We start from the raw sequence: 23,460 nt of genomic DNA, 5'->3' as shown, positions 1-23,460 counted from the left end.
TTGATCCAATCATCTACTGAGGGGCAGCTGGGATGGTTCCATATCTTTGCTATGGTAAATAGTGCTGCAATGAACATCATTGTGCTAGTGGATTTAGTATGTCCTTGTTTCTGGATGATTGGGTAAATGCCAAGTAGTAGAATTGCTGGGACATAGGGGAGCTCTATGTTTTAGTCTTTTGAGGAACCACCATACTGCTTTCCATAGTAGCTGAACAAGTTTACACTCCCACCAACAGTGTAGTAGTGATCCTTCATGGCCATATCCCCGCCAGCACCTGTTGTTATTGGATTTCTTGATAATGGCCATTTTAACTGGAGTGAGGTGAATCTCAGAGTTGTTTTGATTTGCATTTCTTTTATGGCCAGAGATGTCGAGCATTTCTTCATGAGTCTAAGACCATCCTTATTTCTTCTTCAGAAAAGTCTCTCTTTAAGTCTTTGGCCCATCTTTTAATGGGATGGTTGTTTCTTTGAAGATTGTTTTGGAGAGATTCAACTTTTTGAGCTGTAGATATATTTTAGATATGAGGCCTTTGTCAGTTGTATGGTTAGTGAAGATCTTCTCCCACTCTGTTGGGTTTCTATTTAACTTGCTAGCTATGTTCTTTGCCATACATGCAATTTAATTCAGTCCCATTTGTTCAAACTTTCTTTAATTTGTTGTGCTTCTGGGTCCTTATTAAGAAAGTTTTGACCTGTGCCAAGGAGGCCTAGTGTATCTCCTATTCCTTCTTGTAAAGTTTTTAGGGTATTTGCTTTTACCTTGGTGTCTTTGATCCATTTGGAATTAATCCTGATGCAGGGTGACATAGAAGGATCCAACTTTAGTTTTCTGCAGGTGCTTAACCAGTTCTGCCAGCACCACTTGTTGAAGATGCTGTCTTTCTTCCATTCTATATATATATATATATATATATATATATATATATATATATATATATATATATATATATATATTGGCTCCCTTATCAAAGATTAGGTGGCCATAGGTCACCTTCCATGCTCCTGGATTGGAAGAATTAATCTCGTGAAAATGGCAATCTTGCCAAGGGCTATCTACAAATTCAGTACTAGACCCATCCATATCCCAATGTCATTCTTTAAGGAAATAGAAGAAGCCATAGCTCTGTGAGTTGATTTCTGGTTCTTCAGTTCTATTGCACTGGTCCTCAAGCCTGTTCTTGTGTCAGTATCAAGCTGTTTTAGTTACTATAGTTCTGTAATAGAGTCTAAAGTTTGGTATTGAAATGCCTCATGTGCTGTTCTTTCTGCTAAGAATTGCTTTTGCTATACGAGGTCTTATTATTCCATATGAAATTATGGATTACTTTATTTTCTTTGAGGCTGTTGCAGAAAGAGTTGCTTTCCTGTTTGCTGCCTGAATCCTCTCGTTGTTAGCATAAAGGAAAGTGGTTGATTTTTGAGGGTTAATTTTATACCCTGCTACCTTGCCAAAGTTTCGAATCAGCTTAAGCAACTTGGGAGTGGATTCTATAGGGTTCCTTAAATACAGAATCTGCAAAGAGGGAAAGTTTTCACTTCCTCTTTTCCTATTTGTATACTTTTTATGCTTGCTTCTCTTGAGCTCTTTAGCTCAAGACTACTGCTCTACCATTTTGAGATATAGCACCCCTTCTGGTTTTCTGGTGATTAATTGGAGCTAACAGACTTATGGACTTTTGTTCCTAGGCTGCCTTTGAACTGTGTTCCTCAATTCTCAGCCACTTGAGTAGCTAGGATTATAGGCAAGAGCCACCAGAGCCTGGCAGAAAGTATTTTTTTCCTTTGGTGATATAGTACTGAGAATTTTGCACAGAACCCCACTTATGTTAGGCAAGTGTTACAATACTTAATGATCTCATAACCCCAGTATTTTATATTTGTTCTTTTATGTTTATAAGTTAGATATTGTTTTCTCTTGTTGCTACTTAAATTTTTCATATTATTCAGTCTTGCATCTTTAACTTTCTAGTTGTACTGATTTCTTTTCATAATACATCCTTTGGATTGTCTTTTATAAAAGTTGACTTGCTAGATTCTAGGTTTTACTACAAAATATTTACTTCATGCTTGTTCTTCATATAAGATTTTTCTGAATGCAAAATTCTACATTTTTTTAGAGCAAACATCACAAATAGGTATTTAATTTGTCATTATTAAAACTCTGAATTTTAAACAGAGTCTGGTGGTTCGTATCCATCAACTTGCTTGACTTTAGCACCAGTCTCATTCCCAGTAGCTTTTCTAGAACTACCACCTTCACCATGAAGCTCCATGAGTTTTCCCAATTCAAACTTGGGCTTCTTCAGCATTTCTGCTTTCCTAACAAACACATTGTGAAGTGGATAAATAGACTGGCAAGCCTGTCTGTCTGTCCCAGTGCTGTCTGGAATCAGCTTATTAACTACTTCTTTCAAGTCATTGGTCTGCACTTCTTGGGTCATGATTTCCATCATCTTCTTCCAGATCTGGTGGACCTGCTGAAGCTGAGCATAAGAGGTCTTTCGGATCTGATTGTTACTTTTTTTTTTTTTTTTTTTTTTAGTAAAATCAACACAAAACAGACAAAGCAAATAACCACCTGTAGTCTTAACATCAACATGAGCTTCCCTCATGGTCTGCCACTTTTTGGCCATGGAGCACATTTTGTCTCTGGTGAGATCCATGCCTTGGAAGCTGATCAGACAGTTCTTGCCCTGAATATCCTCAGCAATTAGCTTGAATTTTCTAAATGCAACGTCATCATTTTGCAGATCAGCAAGGTGCACTTCAAGCACCTGACCCTTGAGGCCATCAAATGCGATTTTGGTTGCTTGAGTCCTTGTGACTAGTGTTTTCCCAATATTATATTGAACATGGCCTGGACTTTTTTACATCATACCAATCTTTCTTACTTTTTTTTTTGCCTGTCCTGGGCTTGAGCTCAGAGCCTGAGCACTGCCCTTGGACTTTCTCAGGGCTAGAGCTCTACCACTTGAGCCTCAGTACCACTTCTGCCTTTATCTTTTTCTATGTATGTGGTACTGAGGAATCGAAGCCGTGTCTTCGTGCTTGCTAGGCAAGCACTCTACCACTAGGCCAAACTCCTGGCCATATCAGTCTTCCTTAGAAAATGGGTCAACCACTTTCTTCTGCCGACTGCCAAGGTGCTGGTCAGAGAGCCAAAAGGCAAATTCTACATATTCTTTCTATATATTGAATACATTCATCTTTCTTTTCTTTCTGGGCAACACTGTTACGGTTGAAAAGACTGCCTGTATTGTCTGTTCTTTTTAGATAGCCTTTTCTTCTCTTCTGGTTGTTTTTATAATCAAGTAACAATCAACTAATCTATCCTCTCTGTATCTCTTTCTCTCATTTTCCTGTGATTGTTATTTTACCCTGCTTGTGATTCACTGGGCTTCCTGTACATTTAAGTGTATTTTTGATTATCTTTGATTATTGCTTCTTTTTTTGTCATTGCTACTTGAAATACAGATTAAATTTTTTGCTAAAATTTCTAATATTATCCTTCATTTATTTTTTTAAGTATATGTATTTTTTCTGTTTTAAATTTCATATTAAAAGATATGTCTTATCCAACTTACTGTTCCTTTCTGGAAAGAAGCTACTACTTAATCATCCTGTTTGTTTTTAATGTATTCTTTTTCAGTCTTAAAAGTTTTCTTATCTAATCTTTTTAGTAGTTTCTTTTAATTTTCCTTTTATTTATTTAAGTATAATAAGTATGATGCTTTCACTCTGATAATCTCATGAGGCTATTAAATACCTTATGAGTTATTTAAACCTTTGCAGGTTTGACTTTATTGTTGGTTCTTTCTTCTAGTTATTGTACCTAATATCTTTCTTATGTATTTTATAATTTTTTCGTACATTTTAACTTCAAATTAATTGCAAGAAGAAATTACACAGTTAGTACAGTGATCCCAGGTACCCTTTGCCTGGTATTTACATGCTTTATGACATGAGTGCACTGTAAAAAGCAGTTGATATTTGTACAATGCATTTGAATGGTTTCATGCTATTTTAAAGCACACCATAGATTTGTGTAACTATTTCTACTATCCATTACTATGGAGATCTCCCTGTGCTTTTCGTGAGTGAGTGATCACTGTGCTTATGATTTATTTTTGAAATGGGCTCTTCCTGTGTAGCTCCTGCTGGCCTTAAACTCTTGATCCTTCTGACTGCTTGTTTAGTAGCTGGGATTATATTATAGGCGTTGCCTCCACACCTGAATTAAAAACAATGAATTTATATCCTTGTAACCCCCTCCCCTCCTATTGATGGTGTTAACAATATTCATGCTTGCTTGAGCTATTCTCTGAGCCAGAATTGTTTTTGCATTTAGTTACTTTTTAGCTTGGGCTAAGCTCAGACTGTGAGCCTTCTATTTATCTCTCCCAGTAACTGGGATTACAGGTGCATGCCACCAAGCCTGGTGCCATAATTGAGATGAAGTCTTGCTTATCTGCACCCATTCTGGAATATATGGAGCAAAAAGAAAAACGAAACGAGACAGATAATCCAACACTATTTTTCCTTTGGTCTTGAGATCCCTAAATGGTCATCTTTTCATCTTTCATAGTCTTATGTTTGTCTTATTTATAATATCTAGGTATATTTATCTATACTTAGCAGAAGAAGGAGGAAAAACTACATACATTTCATTTTGTCAAGAATTAGAAATCTCCCCTTTAAACAATTGTGTTAATTAGTTGGGTGCTGGTGGCTCATGCTTGTAAATCCTGGTTAGCTCAGGATGCTGAGTTGTGATGCGGTTACAAACAGCTGGGGTAGAGAGTCTGCAAGACTTCATCTCCACTTAACTAGCACAATTCCAGATTAGACATCTGGCTGAAGTGGTAAAGTGCCAGATGGGAGCAAGATAGCTAAACACAAAGACCATAGCTCAAGCCCTAGTACCAACACTAAGCAACAACAAACGGTTAATTAGTTCTTTATAATTGAATTGTAAGAGTTCCTTATTCTTTTTTTAATATATTTTTATTGTAATTAATAGAAGGGTTACATGATATTTGCCAGATAAATGGTGCCTTAATTCCCACACATTGATACCCTTTGAGTTCCTTATTCTTTAAGTAAGCTTTTATTAGTGTTTCATTTTATAAATGGAAAGGATTCTCATCCTTTGGTTATGGAGTGCCTGAACATTGGATGGATGAGATTCATAGCAACTTATTTGCCAATATATTCACAGCCTTGAGGTGGACACCACATGACAGGGAGTGCTACTTGAAGATTGTACTGGGGAACAGAATGAGCAGTCAATAGCTGTGGGAGGCAGGCTTTGCAATATCAAGAGGATGAAATGTCCCCTTGTTTCTAGAGGAGGTATGATTCACTTCTTTGAACTTCCAGGGCTGACAGAGGATTAAAACCCTTTAATCAAGGATAAGCAGTCACTGTGCCTGGTCTTGGTGATAAAAAGCATTTGACTAGGGGGACTTATCTGCTAGAGCAGAATGGGGAGAGGAAATTGTGGATAGGACATTTCATCTCATGTCAAGGCAGAACTCAAAATTTGGACTTAATTTTAGGTAGCATGTAAAATAGAATTGTGGAAAGCACATATCTTGTTTTGTTTCTAAACCTAGAGTACTAGTATTTAAGGCTTTTACCATTAAAAATGATGGTAGACATAATTTTTTTTCTATTAACTTCATGATTATTCCTATTCTAATGATGTTTTCTATTCAGTTTTCTGAACACATGATCTTTTGGGGGAAATTCTTTATTTCCAAGCCATAACATATATATTCTCATTTAATTGTCATGAAATCTGTATACTGTAGTTATTACTACTAAATCATTTAACAGTTGAGGAAATTGAAGATCATGCAGCTACTCCAAGTGGTATAGTATGAATCAGGATTCAAGCCTGCCCTAATGCTCACGCTCTGTCTTGTGCTCTCTCTCCTCTCTTCCACCCCTCCCCCCTTCTCTCTTTTCTACTGGGGTTTGAATGCAGGGCTCATACCTTTTCAGCTTGCTTTACTCAGCTGATACTCCACCATTTAAGCCATATCTACAAGCCCTACTATTTTCTGGTTATTTTGGAGATAGAATCTCAGAATCTCACAGATTTTTTTGTGTGGGATAGCCTCAGATTGTGATTCTCTGAATCTCAATTATGGGTATGAGCTACTCAGGCCTAATTTTTGTTAGTGTTTTTTTTTTTAAATCATTTAGTGGCTAAATAAAGGAGTTTCAAATCAATATCATTTATGAGTACAATGCATCTTTATCAATATTATCCCTTTCATTGTTCTCCATTTCTCTGAACCTAGCTTGTCCCAGCAAGTTATGTGGTTCCATATATATATATATATGTATATATATATACATATACACACAGTGAATATTATGACTTCCTCTCTCCATTCATTTTCCATTCTCTTGACCTCCCTCCTTCCTAGCATGTTTCAACTTCCTGGTATTCGTTTTATTAAGTGATGAGTTAGTTATTTGAAGGAGTTGCGTGCATTATTGCAGTTATCCCCAGCATATACTATCCTTTAGAAGAAAAGTTTATATATATATATATATATATATATATATATGAGCACATAACCCTGTATATGTTTTCAGATGTTTAGAATTTGGATCTAACTTCCACATAGGAGAGAAAACATGCATCAGTTGTCTCTGAGTGAGACCTAATTCTTTTGTGCTATTTTGACATACCTCCTACTTTGGAAGCTTACCTTTTGTCTTATTACTCTTTCTGCTCTTAACTTAAGTGAAGTTTAGTGACTAAATGAATATTCTAACTCTCCAGTTCTTTATGTTGCCAGTTCCAATAATCTTTTTATTTTTATTTTTTCACTGGTTGTGGGTTGAATTCAGGGCCTAGGTGCTGTTCCTCAGCCTCTTTGTGCTCAAGACTAGCACTCTACCACTTGAGTCACTTTCTCCAATAATCTTTATTACTTCTTTCTTAGCTACTTAGTACCTGCTTGTTTATTATCAGGCAAACGAGCTTAACCTAAATATTAAAATTATCTCTTCTGTGTGTGTGTGTGTTACCAAGGGTTGAAGTTGACCTTTTCACTTGCCAGGGAAGTACTTCACTTGATCTACACTCTGAGACCTTTTTTCCCCCCTTTTTAAACAAGGTCTTACTTTCTGCTTAGGCTAGCCTGAACCATGATGTTCCAATTAATGTTTCCTCCTATTTAGCTAGGATGACAGGCCAATTTGGTTCTGTATTGGTTGGTATGACATGTTGCATGCTTTTTGGCTGGCTTGTCCTTGAACCAGGATTCTCCCAGTCTAAGCTTAGGAAAATATCTCAAGCTGAGATACCCAGTATCTCCTTATTCTTCCCTTTGACTGTCCTCTCAGAAATTTTCTTTATCATAGTCTTACTACTTAATTTCTTTGGTTTTGCTGAGTAATCTAGGTTTTTAATTGTTATTTTTGTTTCATCACTGTCTTTTCCTTGCTTTATTTCCTCTCATCATTAAGTACAGCTATGAGCAATTGATATTTGTTGAGCACTTACAAAATCTTACCATTTTAACATCTTAGGCATTTTATGTATACAATAACTCTAGAAGAATAGATGCTTTATTAGCTACATTTTATAGACTTGGAAATTGACACGCAAGTTCCTGCAAATCACATAACTAGCTTTAGTTATATGTTTTTAATACCATCTTTATTATTTTATAACATTTTGTCTTTGTTACTGTATTTTAATTTTCTAACTTTGCTTTTGATATTTTAAATTTTCTTTATTTTTTTCTCATCCTATCATCATTCATTTCTGGTAAAACATCAAACCATAGATTAGTGTAGCAGCTTACATTTAAAGCTTAGATATTACTAGTTATAAGGTGTTTGAAAGCTCATTTTAAAAATGTTTTTAGTAAGTTAAAATTGAATGAAATGATTATTTTGGGGAGTTATAGATATGCAGATCAGTGGGATTTTAGGCTAGTGCATTATGGTAATAAATTAAAATGGCTTTCATTGAGATAACTGTGGAGGATATTATATCTCAAAAAGTATTTGCTGTGTGTTTTAGAAACTTATTCATCTAATAACTTGCCAATAATGGGTCTCTAGTTAAGGAAGAACAAAATAAAAGCAAAAGAATATATTCTAATCAAAGCAACTTTGTACCATAATAAAAATATGAGCCAATAAAAATTATAGTGTGAGAATGGGAACTAATTTTAAAAGGAAGCCCTGCTTTGGTTGGATCTTTCACCTTTTGTACAGTTAACACTTGCAAATTCCCCTTTTACACTAAGAAAAAGGTAATGCTGATTATTTTCCTGTGATAATTCTACATGTTTACATTTTGGTTTGTATGTCCTTCTAAAAGTTATTTCACAGGGTTTCATCTGCCTATTACGTATGAAAAGATGTATAACTGCCATTGGCTTGTCGGAACATTATCAGAAAGTAAACGCAGAAAATGAAACAAGGGGACAGGAGCTTCTTAATGACTCCAGTGTTACTGTGGGTCCTGTGTATTTCATTTAGCAGCTTGGTTCTGGGTTGTTCAAAATAGCTTTGTTTTCCTCTATCTTGGTGTTGCTTATCTTTTATGCTACAAAGAAGTATGGATTGCTTTGATTGTGCATGCTTAAATGAAGTCTCAATAAGGAAAAGAATATCTTGCATCATGTGCTTGGTTTCTCTTACTGTTTTGCAGCAACCCTTTTGTAAACTTGTAAATAAATATAAAAATCAAGTTAATACTTACATAAACTTTGCCATAGCATTTGAAATGTAAAGTGGTACAATTTCAGATTTGTAAAGTGTATTCCATTTTATATTTGTATATAGACATAAACATTTTAGATATTTGATGAAATTTCTATTTTACTCTAAATGAGCAGAATTAGATCTTTAATAACAACCAGGTTTTTCTTAAACCCCATTTTTATCACTGATTTAATGATTGACCTTCAATATTCTTTAACATATGGAATTAGAATAGATTGTGTAGAGATAATTCTTGTGAGCATGTGTTCAAGACAGGTTTTTTGTTTTTGTTTTTTTTCCCAGTCATGGGGCTTGAATTCAGGGCCTGAGCACTGTCCTTGGGCTTTCCTCAAGGCTAGTGCTCTACCACTTAAGCCTCAGCACTGCTTCCAGCTTTTTCTGTTTATGTGGTACTGAGGGCTTCATACATGAAAGACACACATTCTGCCACTAAGCCAAATTCTCAGCTTGACATCTTGTTTTTTAAAATGTTCAGTTGTTGGCTGGGCGGGTGGCTCATGCCTGTAATCCTAGCAACTCAGGAGGCTGAGATCTGAGGATTGAGGTTCAAAGCCAGCCTGGGCACTAAAGACCTTGAGACTCTTATCTTCAATTAACCACTAGAAAACCAGAAGTGGTTCTGTGGCTTCAGAGGTAGGGCAGTAGTCTTGAGCTGAAGAGCTCAGGGACAGTGCCCAGGCCTAGAGGCCAAGCCCTATGATCCACCAAAAAAATGACAAAAATGTTTAATTATTATTATAAAGATGATATGTATAACTGTTAGAGTCAGGTAATGAGTACATTTCTTTTTGGACAATGTCACTCCTGCTCTAGTTTTCTCCTAGTTTTTTCCCCCTACCATTTCCACTTACAAGCATATATAGTTCATTTTCCTCATAGTGCTTGTTCTTTTTTTAAAAAATTGTTTATATTAATAGATATTTACTACCTTTTGTGTCTTACCATCTCTGCTTCCTGAGTAGATGGGATTGCAGGCTTGTACCCTTACACTGTTTATGTTTTGTTTTAGATCTTTAACTTGTGATTATCCTTCAGTCACTTGTGTGTTTACTCACTTAATTGATATACTACTGTGCATGGATAGAATGATTGACTTCTTTATTTATTATCCATGAGATCCTTTGAATGCAAATGATTTAGAGAAGTTTAAAGTTGAGAGATAGTGACTTAAAGGAACTTAGGCTCAATGGTTTCCCTCATTTGTCATAATCGGTAGAAACCTTGGGCTCTACTAGCAGAGATCTGCAATAGAGCAAAACCTTGATATATAAGGCCATATAGTATGAAACTAATTGAAAAGACCTCCAGGATATTGAAACAAAAGCCATATAATGAATGATTGTTGTCCTTAATGTACTATGTTATCTCTCATCTCTTTTGCTGTCCCTTGGTTATCTCATATTGTTATAGTATCTCACTTTGTTATCTGATATATTGGATTTATTTGTATTTGGTTATTTGAAATTGGATAGGGAAGGGGGGAAAACCAAGATGGGTGGGGGGAGTGGAGGGGAGGGTAATGGGGACCAAGACATGTGAAAGGTATCAATATATGTGAATTAATGCACCTTCTATCTGGCAAATATCATGTAACCCTTTTATTAATTACAATAAAAAATATAAAAAAAAGAAAAAAAGTTGAGAGTATTATTATGTATTTGACTGATTATGCTGATATTATATCTAATATTACACTACTGACAATTTGAATGCTATGGAAATCATGTGAATACTTTTCTAGAGAACTAACAATTACAGACTAAGCAATTAGTTTAGTCTTTGACTTGCTAATACATTTTTTAGATATATATACATAGTAATTTTAATATCACCCAGTTAATCATTAATTCAGTTTCAAAAATATACTTTTTTATATGTCTATAGTCTGTCTTCTCAGTTTACTGAAGGCATAGATTGTATTTTACAATTTATATATTATTATACCATTAAAAGTATTATATCATTTAAAATGATACCAGAATTTGGACATTATACAGTAAATTACAATTTATTTAATGGTACCATTTGACTATTTCATATGTAAATTGTTGTTTTATATTAAATACTATTTTGAAATTTTTTCTCTGCATTTTTTAAAAATAGGGCTTCATATGTCCCCAGTGTATGAAATCTCTTGGATCTGCTGATGAACTTTTCAAACACTACCAAGCAGTTCATGATACTGATAATGATTCAAGTCATGGAGGAGAGGCTAATCTTTCTTTGAAGAGGTATAGTATGAAAATTTTAATATGCAATATTAATATGGAATGTGGATGTAATGCATATCTAGTCATAATTTTGAAAATAGTAATGTTTCTGTTATTTAAATCTGTCCTTTTATTATAACCTATTTACTCAATACCCAACAACTGTTCATATCATCTACAACATCATATGGAGATTATACTTTTAACCACAGGAAATTAGCAAAAGGTGAAAGTATGTTTAGCACTTGTTTTTTCTTTTTGTTTTTGTTGGTCATGGGGCTTGAACTCTGGGCCTGGGCATTGTCCCTGAGCTCTTCAGCTCAAGGCTACTGCCCTACCCCTTGAGCCACAGTGCCACTTCCGGTTTTCTTGTAGTTAAGAGTTTCACAGACTTTAGTGCCTGGACTAGCTTTGAACTGCAATCCTCAGATCTCAGTCTCTTGAGTAGCTAGGATTACAGGCGTGAGCCATCGCATCTGGCATTAGCACATTTTCTTAATAATATGCTTTATTTAGATAATTTTATAGTATGTTGTTACATAATGAACTTGACCATTAAGTAAAATTTAATTTAAAATTTGAAGCTAGTCACCAGTATAATAGTAAGTCCATACACATATTTTGTTTCTTGGTATTTGTTCTTGACCGTTGAACTAAAACTAATTACTTAGAATAGGATTCAACAATATGCTTTTGCATTTCTTCTGCTGTCTTTGAGAACTTTTTGTCTTTTTCCATGACTAAGGAATGAACCTTCATTTTATCCTATTTGTATGATTTTTTCCCACATACTGCTCTGAAGAGTTCTTTGTTGATTCATTTTTTGTAACACAAATAATAATGTATAGAAAAAGTTGTGACTACATGATTTTCTTGGCAGATGATTTCACGAAATTTTTGAAGTGGTAGGTTTTTTATTGTTACAATCCCCTTTTTTTGGTTAGAATTTTTAAAAATGTTATTATAAAGATGGTGTACACATGTGTAACAGTTACATAACTTAGGTAATGAGTATGTTTCTTTTGGGGCAGTGTCACCCCTTTCCTCCCTCTCTCCCATTTTTTCCCTCCTGTTGCCATCTACAAGTTATATAGTTCATTTTCACATGGAGTCTAGTGAGTATCACTACTCCATTTGTTTAGCCTTTGTCCCATCATTTCTTTTCACCCCTTACATTCCCAAAGACAGATAAATGAACAAACAAAACAGAAAACAAAAACAGCAGCAAAGAAGCCTCTTGCTTGCATTTCCTGGATGAAGTGGTACATTTTAAAAGGATGAGAATAGCTGTACCCACCAAATTACCTTCCTTTATCTTTCTTGGAACCGAATTAAATTTTAACATGAGCTCTTCAGTATATCATTATTAGTTCAATTTATCATTACAGTTTATGTGTACAGTTAGAGGATTTACAAATAATAGGGAAACTGTAAGTACATCTATGCATATCTCTATGTGTTGTTATACACATAATAACCCAAGTGTTTTACAGTTTACCTGTGGTATCTACAAATCAAACATTATTTATAGAGCCACAAAAGAGCAGAGAGAGGATCGGTAGGGTGTGTGCACGCACACACACAAACACATTAAAAAAATGAAAACCGAAGAAAATTGCACAAAGAAAGCAAAATTTGAGGGCTAAAGTAGAAGAAATCTATATTTAATTTTATTTCTGCTTAGAAGATTGGAGATTTCAAGTAAAAGTTAACCTCATCAAGAAGTCCCTTTCAGAGATGCAATTCATCAAAACATTGTATTCATAAGCTGCTTTAGTAAATGGCACCTTCTTGTGTAACTACAGAAGTTAATTTCTTTTAAAGTGAAACAAAGCGCTCTTTTCAGCCAGGCATGTTGACATACTCCGATTATCCACAATGAAGAAGGACGAGTATGAATTTGAGACAAGCTTGAATTTCATAAAGATACCTTGTAAAAACAAAAAAATAATTTCTTGAGTCCTGTTGGTTGTGACTGCTATCTTTATGCCTGTTTTTATTTCTATTATAAAAACTGAGAGCTATGTATAACATTTACTTATTTACATGTTTACTTCTCGTGTTAGAATACATAGGGTTTGGCATAGATAATATAGAGTAAGGACTCATTTGTTCTTTTTTTAATATATTAACTCTATTTTCAGATGAAACTGTCATCTATCTTGGCTATGCCTATAACCAGCCTAGAATATGGCTCTCCTACCACTTTATCCTATGACTTTTCACCTTGCTAATATCTTTTACCTATGGCAGGTAGTGTAGGCTTGCCTTTCCTCATCATTTGAACTAGCCATTTGCTTTTGTTCCCTTTAGATTCAATTCACTGGAAATTTCCTATTCAATTTCTGTTTTATTTTCTATCATGGCTGCCATTGGTAGTAGAATGGAGCAATGCAAATGCCATTATTTACTGCTTACTGTCCAATAGAGGAAGATACATTCTTGAGATCCATAAATGATAATCTTTTTTTTTGCATTTTTTTATTGTAATTAGTAAAAGAGTTACATGATATTTGCCAGATAGAAGGTGCATTAATTCACGTACATTGATACCCTTTCACATGTCTTGGTACCCATTTCCCTCCCCCCATAAATGATAATCTTATATTATTGTTATTATTATTATTATTATTGTAAGAGTTATAGTCAAACATCCTGTCTTCACTTCCCCAATACAATGTACTTTCTTTCTTTCTTTCTTTCTTTTTTTTTTTTTTGCCAGTCCTGGGCTTGAGCTCAGGGCCTGAGCACTATCCTTGAGCCTCAGCACCATTTCCAGCTTTTTTCTATGTAAGAGGTACCAAGGAATTGAACCCGGGTCTTTGAGCATGCCAGGCAAGCACTCTACCACTAGGTCAAGCTCCTGGCCCCAATAATCTTTTTTTATTAAAACTGAAGTGTTTTTTGTTTTTTTGCCTGCTATGGGCTTGAGCTCAGGGCTTCAGGGCCTGAGCACTGTCCTTGGACTTTCTCAAGGCTAGAGCTCTACCACTTGAGCCTCAGCACCACTTCTGGCTTTTTTCTATGTAAGTGGTACCAAGGAATTGAACCTGGGTCTTGGTGCATGCTAGGCAAGCACTATACCACTAGGCCAAACTCTTGGCCCTAAAACTGAGTTTTTATATCATATCTCAAATGTCATGTTCCACAAGCATTCAAGAAAAAAATCTAGGCTTGGAGTTAGCTCAAGCCCAGGACTGGCAAAAAAAAAAAAAAAGAAAAGAAAAAAAATCTATATGCAGTCACTGACACATAAATTTAAGAACATAATTAAAATTAAGCTGAGTCTTTGCATCTTTTTTAGCCATTCATCTGTATTGGAGCATCTGCTTTGTTTCCATCACTTGGCTACCTAATAATAATCTTAAGTGAGAGATTCACATGGACTCTGTCCTGCATTTGAGCCTAGTTAGGTGTGCTTATAGTTCTATGTCAGTCTGAGTCTTAGGTGAAGGTAGTGAGAGGGATCTTAGACAGAAAAGAGAATATCATACTTGAGGAACAGAAACAAGCCAGTGTTTATAGAATTTTTTTTTTCCAGTCATGGGCACTGAACTCAGGGCCTGAGCACTGTCCTTGGGCTTTCTCAAGACTAGAACTCTGCCACTTGAGCCACAGCACCACTTCCAGCTTTTTTTCTATGTATGTGGTACCAAGGAATCAAACTCGGGTCTTTGTGCTTGCTGGGCAAGCACTCTTACCACTAGGCCAAACTCACAGTCCCATAGAATTTAAATGAATAAAGGAGATTGATAATTGTAGATCATTCACATCTTATAATCTTTATTAATAAATTTAGATTTCATGCAAACTGCAGAGGAAGCCATGAATGTGTTTGTTGGTAAACTAATGCAAGATATTTTGCTACTGCTCTAGTTATTTGAAGTTACGTGATTATTTCTTTGAAAATTATTTTGGTTTATTTTATAAACTATGAACTTTGAGATTAAAATATTTTTCTAAGAGCTTTATATATGAGCATATGTGGTATACAGTCCTTAGGAGTTGTTTTTTTCCACAGTTCATAACAGTTTCATTCATTCTCAAAGCACCTAAACCTGTCCTTAGGAGTTTTTAAAGAATAATTTGGAAAATTACAATATTAGTATCTACTGGTTATTTTTTTTAAGAGATGAGGTTGCAAATTAAAGAACATTAACTATTTCTTCCTTCCACCCATACATGTTTAGAGATGATATAACGCTACTCAGACAAGAGGTACAGGATTTGCAAGCTTCACTTAAGGTGAGAATTAAACAAAATGATAATACTTGTTTATTTTCAGTGTTTCATATTAAAAATTTATTAAAGTTTACTAATTAAAAATCTTTTTAATTAGGAAGAAAAATGGTACTCAGAAGAATTAAAGAAAGAACTAGAAAAATATCAAGGACTACAGCAGCAAGTAATTTTTTTAAATTGGCATATATATGGGGAGATTTCATTGTTACATTGCCACATGTGTTCACATCATACTTCAATCAGTTTCATCTTGTCTGTCACACTTTCTGCCCCCTAGTAACTTTTCTTGAATACCTTGAAATGTGCTTTTTTTTTTTGCCAGTCCTGGTGCTTAAACTCAGGGCATTCTCTTTAGGCTTTCTCTACCACTTGAGCCATAGCACCACGTTTTCTGTTATATGTTATAGGACTCAAACCTAGGGCTTCATGCATGCTAGTCAGACATTCTACCACTAGACCACACTGCCAGTTCCCTTGAAATGTGTTTTATACTTATGTTTTTCCATAAATGAAAATTAAACATAAAGCCTTTTTAAAATTTTTATTTTATTTTTTTATTGTTGGGGCAATGTATAGAGAGGGGTTACAGTTACATTCACCAGGTAGTAGGTACATTACTTCTCATACACTGATGCCCCTTCTCATGTTTTTGACCCCATTTCTCTCTCCCTACCCTCTCCCAATCATCTTGTTTCCCCCCTTCCCTTTCCTATTTCAAATAAATGTATATACAGTAAATATATCAGGTAACAAAGTTAGATACAGTAACAATATGAGATTAAAAAAAGGGCAAAAAAAGAGAAGAGAAATAACATAGTACATTAAGAACAACAATCACCCAATATAAACCTCTAAACAAAAAGCCTTTTTGTGATGACAATATAATTTTAGAATTTGGTTTTCTGTGTTCAATAATCTATAACATATTCTTTGTAATTCTTTTTTTTTGGGAGGGGTCATGAGGCTTGAACTTGGGCCTAGGCTCTCAAGGCTACTGCCCTACCCTTGAGCCTCAGTGTCACTTCTGGATTTCTGGTGATTAATTGGAGATAAGAGTCTTATGACTTTTTAGTATCCAGACTGATTTTGAACTGTGATCCTCAGGTCTCAGACTCCTTCCTGAGTACCGAGGATTACAGGCTTGAGCCACTGTGCACGGCTATTCTTTGTAATTCTTATGAATGGAAAGAAATATATGAGAAAAGCTCCCAGGCTCAGAGTTCAAGCCCTAGGAATATTTACCTTTCCCTTGCTCTTTCCCAGTTTTTCTCTCCTGTTATCACCTACAAGTTGTATAGTTCATTTTTCCATGATGTTTTAAAAATTACTAATTTTTGAGTGGTGATAGTTTAATGACATTCTAGCTTATTGTAATTTTCATATATCATGGTTGTTTTGTATGGTAACAATAAGGAGACAAGCAAGATAATGATTTTATAATCATATGGCTTATTGCTCTAAAAAAAATTTCTTAGATCCATAATGCTTAAAGAAGGGTAAAATAATGTTTTAATCTTACAGAAAATATACTCAATAGATGAGGTACATTAACTACATAGTAGGTGTCATAATTATTAAGTTCTTAATTGCTGAGTTATGATAGAAACAGGTCTTTGTGGAAGGTAAAGTTAATTAAAATTTGAGATGTATCTTTGTGAGTAGTTGTTTGGGGGTGATACTGTCCAACTCAGTAGGTTAGATACCACTTGCTGCTAAATGAAGGTGTAGAAGGTGATATTTCAGAGTTCAAAGGAGGCCAAGGAGTATAGCCTTATTGCAGCTTGAGCTCTGGGTCTTGGAAAGGTAGTTGACAGAGTTCTTGCCTGCGTGAGTGCTGGATTTAAGCTCAAAATGCCATCATATGTTTACATATTTTGAAATCCAGTAACTGAAGTTAGTACCTCACATAGGATTTGATTATCTCTAATATTATATATGTATATATCACATATAAATATAAATATAAATATATATATATAAACACTTAGAACTGGTAAACTAGTTGTTAAGTCACTCTTAATCTGTCTGATTATAACTTAAGGATATGGAATAATGAGAACTCACAAACTTTAATTTTCAACAAAATCTTTCTGTTTAACCTGGAAGACATGGCTATCAGAGATAATTTTAAGACTGAAAATTATGCAGTGCTGTCTTCTCTTTTTCTAATGCATTTATGTCTTTTCTTTTCTTCAACCAAGGAGGCAAAACCTGATGGATTGGTGGCTGACTCACCATCAGGTAAACTTAAAACTTTTTTTTTTTACCATTTTTCACAAAATTAAAATTTGAGATTAGATGTTATATTTAAGAAACCTCTTTTAAGAATAAAGCAATACAGCATCTGGCTCTTGGTGGACCAGAGGTGGAAATGCTTAGGGGCTGGAACTGGAGGTCCTTTGGCTGCTGGAGTTTGTCCTGTGCTGCTGCTGGCACTGCTGGGAAATGAGGGCATGCTTGTTGCATGGAACCAGAATCAAAGCTGAGGGGCCCTGCTGAGGCCGAAGGAGAAGCGGCTTCTACTAGCAGTGGTTCTGGTACTGGCAGCCCAGGTCTTTCTGCCAACATGGGTTGTGTGCCCTGCCCAACGAGCAGCTGCCTGTTGACACCCTAGGGATTTGGGAAGCCAATGGCTCCTGCACTTGGACTGGAGATGGTTTCATTTGGTGATGTGGCTGTGGACTTCAGCTGTGAGGAGTGGCAGGACCTTAACTTGCTCAGAGGACCCTGTATAGACACATAATGCTGGAGAACTACAGAAGCCTGCTGTCACTGGGGTATTGTTTTCCCAAACCTAAATTGATTGTAAAGCTGGAGCAAGGTGCAGAACCATGGATAGGAAATGTCTCAGGAAAGAAATTTACAGCTGTTCAAGAAATGGAAGACATAATCAAGTCCAGCCAGAAAAATTCAGTTGAATGTCTATGTGAAGTAGCAGTGGAAGAAAGAGTGAGGGTAGTAAGAACTTATGATTGGATTTCAAAACATAAGGCAGAGCTGATGAGGAAAAATGAGTGTTCGTTTGGGATGAAGACAGAAGAATTCAGTGAGTATCAGAACATGATTATAGTGAGCCTGATGACATACATGCTGCAGATAAGCCAGTTGTGTTTCCTATAGTTGAAGAATCCTTTGGATATTCACAGCATTTTAGTCAAAAATTTGAGAGTCCTAATGAGCTGCAGTATTTTGAATATGGTAAAGAAGGGAAGGTATTAAACTTAGAGAGCATATGTTTTAAGCCTAATTTTTTTTCCTTTTTTTTGGCCAGTCCTGGGCTTGAGCTCAGGACCTGAGCACTGTCCTTGGAATTTCTCAAGGCTAGAGCTCTACCACTTGAGCCTCAGCACCATTTCCGGCTTTTTTTTTTTTTTTATATATAATGTGGTACCGAGGAATCGAACCCTGGTCTTCATGCATGCTAGGCAAGCACTCTACCACTAGGCCAAACTTCCCGCCGCATAACTTGGTTTTTATGAGAGAGTTTGACAATAACAGTAACAAGCACAGAGAAGAAAAGTCTACTCACTATACCCAAGCAGTAGTTCAGAGAGGGAAGAAAACACATGAATGTACCTGATGTGGAAAAGCAGATACCCAGAAATCAGCTCTTAGAAGCCATTGGAGAATTCCTACAAAAGAGAAGCCATGTGAGTGCAACAAATGTGGAGTCTTTCACCCAGAAAAGAGGCCTTAATAAACATCAGAGAACACACACAGGAGAGAAACCTTATGGATGCAAAGAATGTGGAAAGTCCTTCACCAGGCAGGCAAACCTTTCTAGGAATCAGAGAATACACATAGGAGAGAAATCTTATTCATGTAACATGTGTGGAGAGTTTCACTTTGAAAGATCGCCTTACTACCCATCAGAGAATATACACAGGAGAGAAACCTTATACTTGTAACACATGTGGAAAGTCTTTCACCCAGAAGAATCACCTTACTACCTGTCACAGAGTACATTCAGGGGAGAAACCTTATACATGTAACATATGTGGAAAGTCTTTCATCCAGAAAAAAAAACAAACCTTACTACCCATCACAGAGTACATACAGGGGAGAAACCTTATACATGTACCATATGTGGAAAATCTTTCAGCAACATGTCAGGCCTTACTGTTCATCAGAACAGACACACAGGAGAGAAACCTTATACATGTAACATATGTGGAAAGTCTTTCACTCAGAAGAAACACCTTATTAGACATCACAGAATACACACAGGGGAGAAATCTTATACATGTACTAAGTGTGGAAAGTCTTTCACTCAGAAGAAACACCTTACTAGACATCACAGAATACACACAGGGGAGAAATCTTATACATGTAATAAGTGTGGAAAGTCTTTTACCCAGAAGGAAAGCCTTACTACCCATCACAGAGTACATAAAGGGGAGAGACCTTATACATGTGATGTGTGTGGTAAGTCTTTCAGTGACAAGTCAACCTTTATTCTTCATCAGAAAAGACACACAGGAGAGAAACCTTATACATGTAACATGTGTGGAAAGTCTTTCACCATGAAAAAAGAACTTACTGCCCATCAGAAAACACACTCAGGAGAGAATCTTCATGGATGTATTGAATGTAGAAAGTCATTCGCCCGGAAGACAAACCTTGCTAATCATCAGACAACACACACAGAAGAGCAAACTCATGGATGTAATAAATGTGGAAAGTCATTTGCCCAGAAGACATACCTTACTAACCATCAGAGAACACACATAGGAGAGAAACCTTATGAATGTAACAGGTGTGGAAAGGATTTCAAAATGAAGCCATACTTCACTTTACATCAGAGAACACACTCAGGAGATAAACCTCATGAATGTAAGAGGTGTGGAGAGTCTTTTGCCCAGAAGACACAACTTAATGTCCATCAGAGAACACACACAGGAGAGAAAACTTATACATGTAACATGTGTGGAAAAGCTTTCAGCCAGAAGGCAGGCCTTATTATACATCAGAGAAGACATACAGGAGAGGAACCATATGAATGTAACTAATATATAAAATCTTTCACATGGAAACTACATCGAAGCAACCATAAAAGAATTGTCACTGATGGGAAACCTTAGGAATGTAATAAAATATTTGAAGGCTTTTTCTTAGAAGAAAACTCAGTTTGTGTCACAGTACCCACACAGAGAGAAGGCTTATGAATGTAGCAAATGTGCAGTCCTTCATTCAGAAGTCACAGCTCAGGGTTCCTCACTGAACACCACATGAGAAAAATCCTATGAATGAAACAAATGTGCAAAGTAGTTTTTCCTTGTTTGTTTGTTTTTACTTTTTATTTGTCAGCTTGAACTTTGATTTTCTGGCAGTTAATTGGAGATAAGAGTCTCCTGGACTTTTTTGAGCTGGGGCTGGCTTTGAATCACAGTCCTCAGTTTGCAGCCTGTTCAGTAGCTTGGCATGAGCCACTGGCACCTGGCACGTTTTTTCAAGAAGTCATACCTCAGTTTGCATCAGAAAACACACAGGAGAGAAATTGTATGAATGGAACAACTGTGGAATGTCCTTTACCAACAATTCATGGCTCTGTACTTACAAAACACGGTAGAGAGAAATCTCATTACTATAACAATGGAGGAAAATCTTTCATCTAGAAGGCACACCTCAGTGTTTATCAGAAAAATGATTCATATAGAAGAAAAGTAGCAAACAGAACAAATGTCCAATGACTTATTTAAGAACAAAGAAAGCATTGATTTCTTCACTACTCTCCTAACATCTCCTACATATGTGTGGTTCATCAATTGGAGATAAGAGTCTGTTTTTGGTGCCAGGGCTGTCTGTGAACCTCAATCCTCAGATGTCAGCCTCCTGAGTAGCTAGGAAAACAGGCATGAATCACTATGCCCAGCTTGTCTTAACACCTTTTATCTCCTTGTTATTTCCTGAAACATTCATTGAACATGGAAAGACACACAATTGGGGATACATTTTTTGTGTGTGTTGGTACAAGTATTGGCAGCTTGAACTCTGACCTTAGGCACTATTCTTCAGCATTTTTGCTGGAGGTTAATGCTCTACCAATTGAGCCACAGCTTCATTCTGGTTCTTTGGTGGGTAAATAAGGATAAGAGTCTTAAGAATTTGGATGAGTAATCCCAAAATGACTTTAGTTTTTCTTTTGATTGAATTAATCACTGGTGAGTCATTGTTTGTGATTGTTTACTCTTGTCCATTCTGTTTTTTTGTGAGTTACACTAAAGCACTATTGTGGATATTGTGAAGAGCCTGTGTTTCATCCATGTTCTGTAGGTTGAAATAAAGTTCTCAGGTGGATGAAAAAAAACAAAAACAACAACAACAAAAAAAAATAAAGCAATAGCTGGGTGCCCATGGCTCACATCTATAAACATTCAGGAGACTGAGATCTGAGGATTGTGGTTTGAAGTCAGCCTTGTGAGAAAAGTGCCTATGAGACTTATCTCTTATCAACCACTCAAAAACTGGAAGTGAAGCTGTGACTCAAAGTGGTAGAATGCCATCCTTAAACAAAAACAAACTCAAGGACAGCACTCAAGCCCTGAGTTCAAACCCCACAACTGAAGAAAAAAAATAGAGGCAATAATAGAGAGTTCATTGTGTACTTCGATTTTTTTCATGTACTTGATCTTAGCCGATACTAATTTCATCTCCTTTTTTTAACTAATCTTATGAGAGAAACAGAATTTCTCCCTCTAATTAGATAATAGACATGTTGATTGTTGTTACTACTATAATAATTATGATATAGTTAATAATAGTTTCATGTATGTAATTAGCATGCATTTAAATAAATAACTGCTGTACATTTTTGTAGAACTGCAGTCTTTGGAACAACAGTTAGAAGAAGCTCAAACTGAAATTTTTAATATTAAGCAAATGAAAGATTTGTTTGAACAGAAAGCAGCCCAACTTGCTACTGAAATTGCAGGTAAATTGAATTGGAATATTTAGCCAATAATCCAATCTTACTATTTTCTTACTACATATCCTAGAAAAAAAACATAGTATTTCAGTGTAATAAGGTGATTGCTACAGACTATAATGGCAATTGTTCAGTAGAATTTAATGGTAGCAGAGTTGCTTCTTCAAAGGACTTTTTTCTGTAGATTATTATTGAAATTTAAAGAAGATAGATTTTCTTTTGTGGTTTCCTAAATCATTAAGAGATAATACTTTAAAGAAATTAATTACATAATACAATAGAGATTTAATGCTTGGTTATGCTATCAGGTATATATAACTGGAGTTTTTTGTTACTGTTTTTGCTTGTTAGAGAATTTTAAAAAACTGTAAGTACAAAGGCGTTTAATAAAGCAGTTCATAAATACAAAATGTTGAATGTGATTATACATTCACTGGCATAGTGTTGGATGGAATTTATGTAGGCAAAAACATTTCACCACTTTTAAAGCTCATACTTTAATGTAACCAGAAGTATGATTTTTATTGTGTAGATTTATAATTATGTAAAAATTATGTGAATTAGAATTAGAATGTAGATATGCAAAGTAATCTATAAGATTATAAAACTGTCCTTTAGAGTTAATGTCGTAAAGCTATATTGATATTATTGTGTATGATTAGATTTAAAGTCAAAATATGATGAGGAGAGGAGTCTTCGAGAAGCTGCTGAACAAAAAGTGATACAGTTGAATGAAGAATTAAACAAACAGGCCACCGTCATTCAAGATCTGAAAACCGAGCTGGTAATTTAGAAACTGTTTTGTACCTTTCTAAAGTAAAATAAAATGAAATACATATTCTGAAGGTTCTTTTTTGAAAATTACTTTTATGGTGCTGGGGATTGCACTTAGAGTATCAGACATGTTTTTCATACTCTGAAGAAATAAAATAGTGACCTATATTTTACCACTTGTGATATATACTGAAAACAAAAATGGTACAACTTACTACTTTAGCATTTCTGTTATTTAAATATAATATGTTTTTAGTATTTTCCATATTTACTTTCCCCTTACATACTTTAGTTCTATAAACACATCTACTTTAGGATATTTGCAATTTGATTTCTAGCTTTCATTTAAAGTTAAACTAGTATAAAATCTAAGCCATCGTATTTCTTCCATGACTGCATTCTTCTCATTGCTGCCTTAGTTTGCATTCTCCAAGGCTTCATAGACTTAAGCTTATCGTTGACTTCTTTCTTTTCTTTATAAACATATGAATCAGTGAATGAATTATAAACCTTTATGATGCTTGTATCTTTTCTCTCTTCATTT

At 35.3% G+C, this 23,460-nt stretch overlaps 1 protein-coding gene and 1 pseudogene across 2 annotated transcripts in view; both read left to right on the top strand.

The window, feature by feature from the left end:
- The window catches only part of Eea1 (early endosome antigen 1), a 95,370-nt gene that overhangs the window by 22,995 nt on the left and 48,915 nt on the right, over positions 1 to 23,460 (top strand). Inside the window, exons 3-9 of one of the 2 annotated variants that reach the window (XM_090328382.1) lie at positions 8,370 to 8,495; positions 10,869 to 10,996; positions 15,166 to 15,220; positions 15,315 to 15,380; positions 17,419 to 17,458; positions 22,035 to 22,148; positions 22,805 to 22,926. In XM_090328382.1, the coding sequence (XP_090184508.1) occupies positions 8,370 to 8,495; positions 10,869 to 10,996; positions 15,166 to 15,220; positions 15,315 to 15,380; positions 17,419 to 17,458; positions 22,035 to 22,148; positions 22,805 to 22,926 (651 nt within the window). The remainder of the gene's footprint in view (positions 1 to 8,369; positions 8,496 to 10,868; positions 10,997 to 15,165; positions 15,221 to 15,314; positions 15,381 to 17,418; positions 17,459 to 22,034; positions 22,149 to 22,804; positions 22,927 to 23,460) is intronic. The other variant, XM_090328381.1, reaches the window with a different exon arrangement.
- On the top strand, positions 17,960 to 20,226 carry LOC150067342 (uncharacterized; annotated as a pseudogene).

This window comes from Megascapheus bottae, chromosome 2 (genome assembly GCF_031878675.1).
Source record: "Megascapheus bottae isolate mThoBot1 chromosome 2, mThoBot2.hap1, whole genome shotgun sequence".
NCBI classification, from domain to species: domain Eukaryota; kingdom Metazoa; phylum Chordata; class Mammalia; order Rodentia; family Geomyidae; genus Megascapheus; species Megascapheus bottae.
This window is presented reverse-complemented; position numbering and strand designations above follow the sequence as displayed.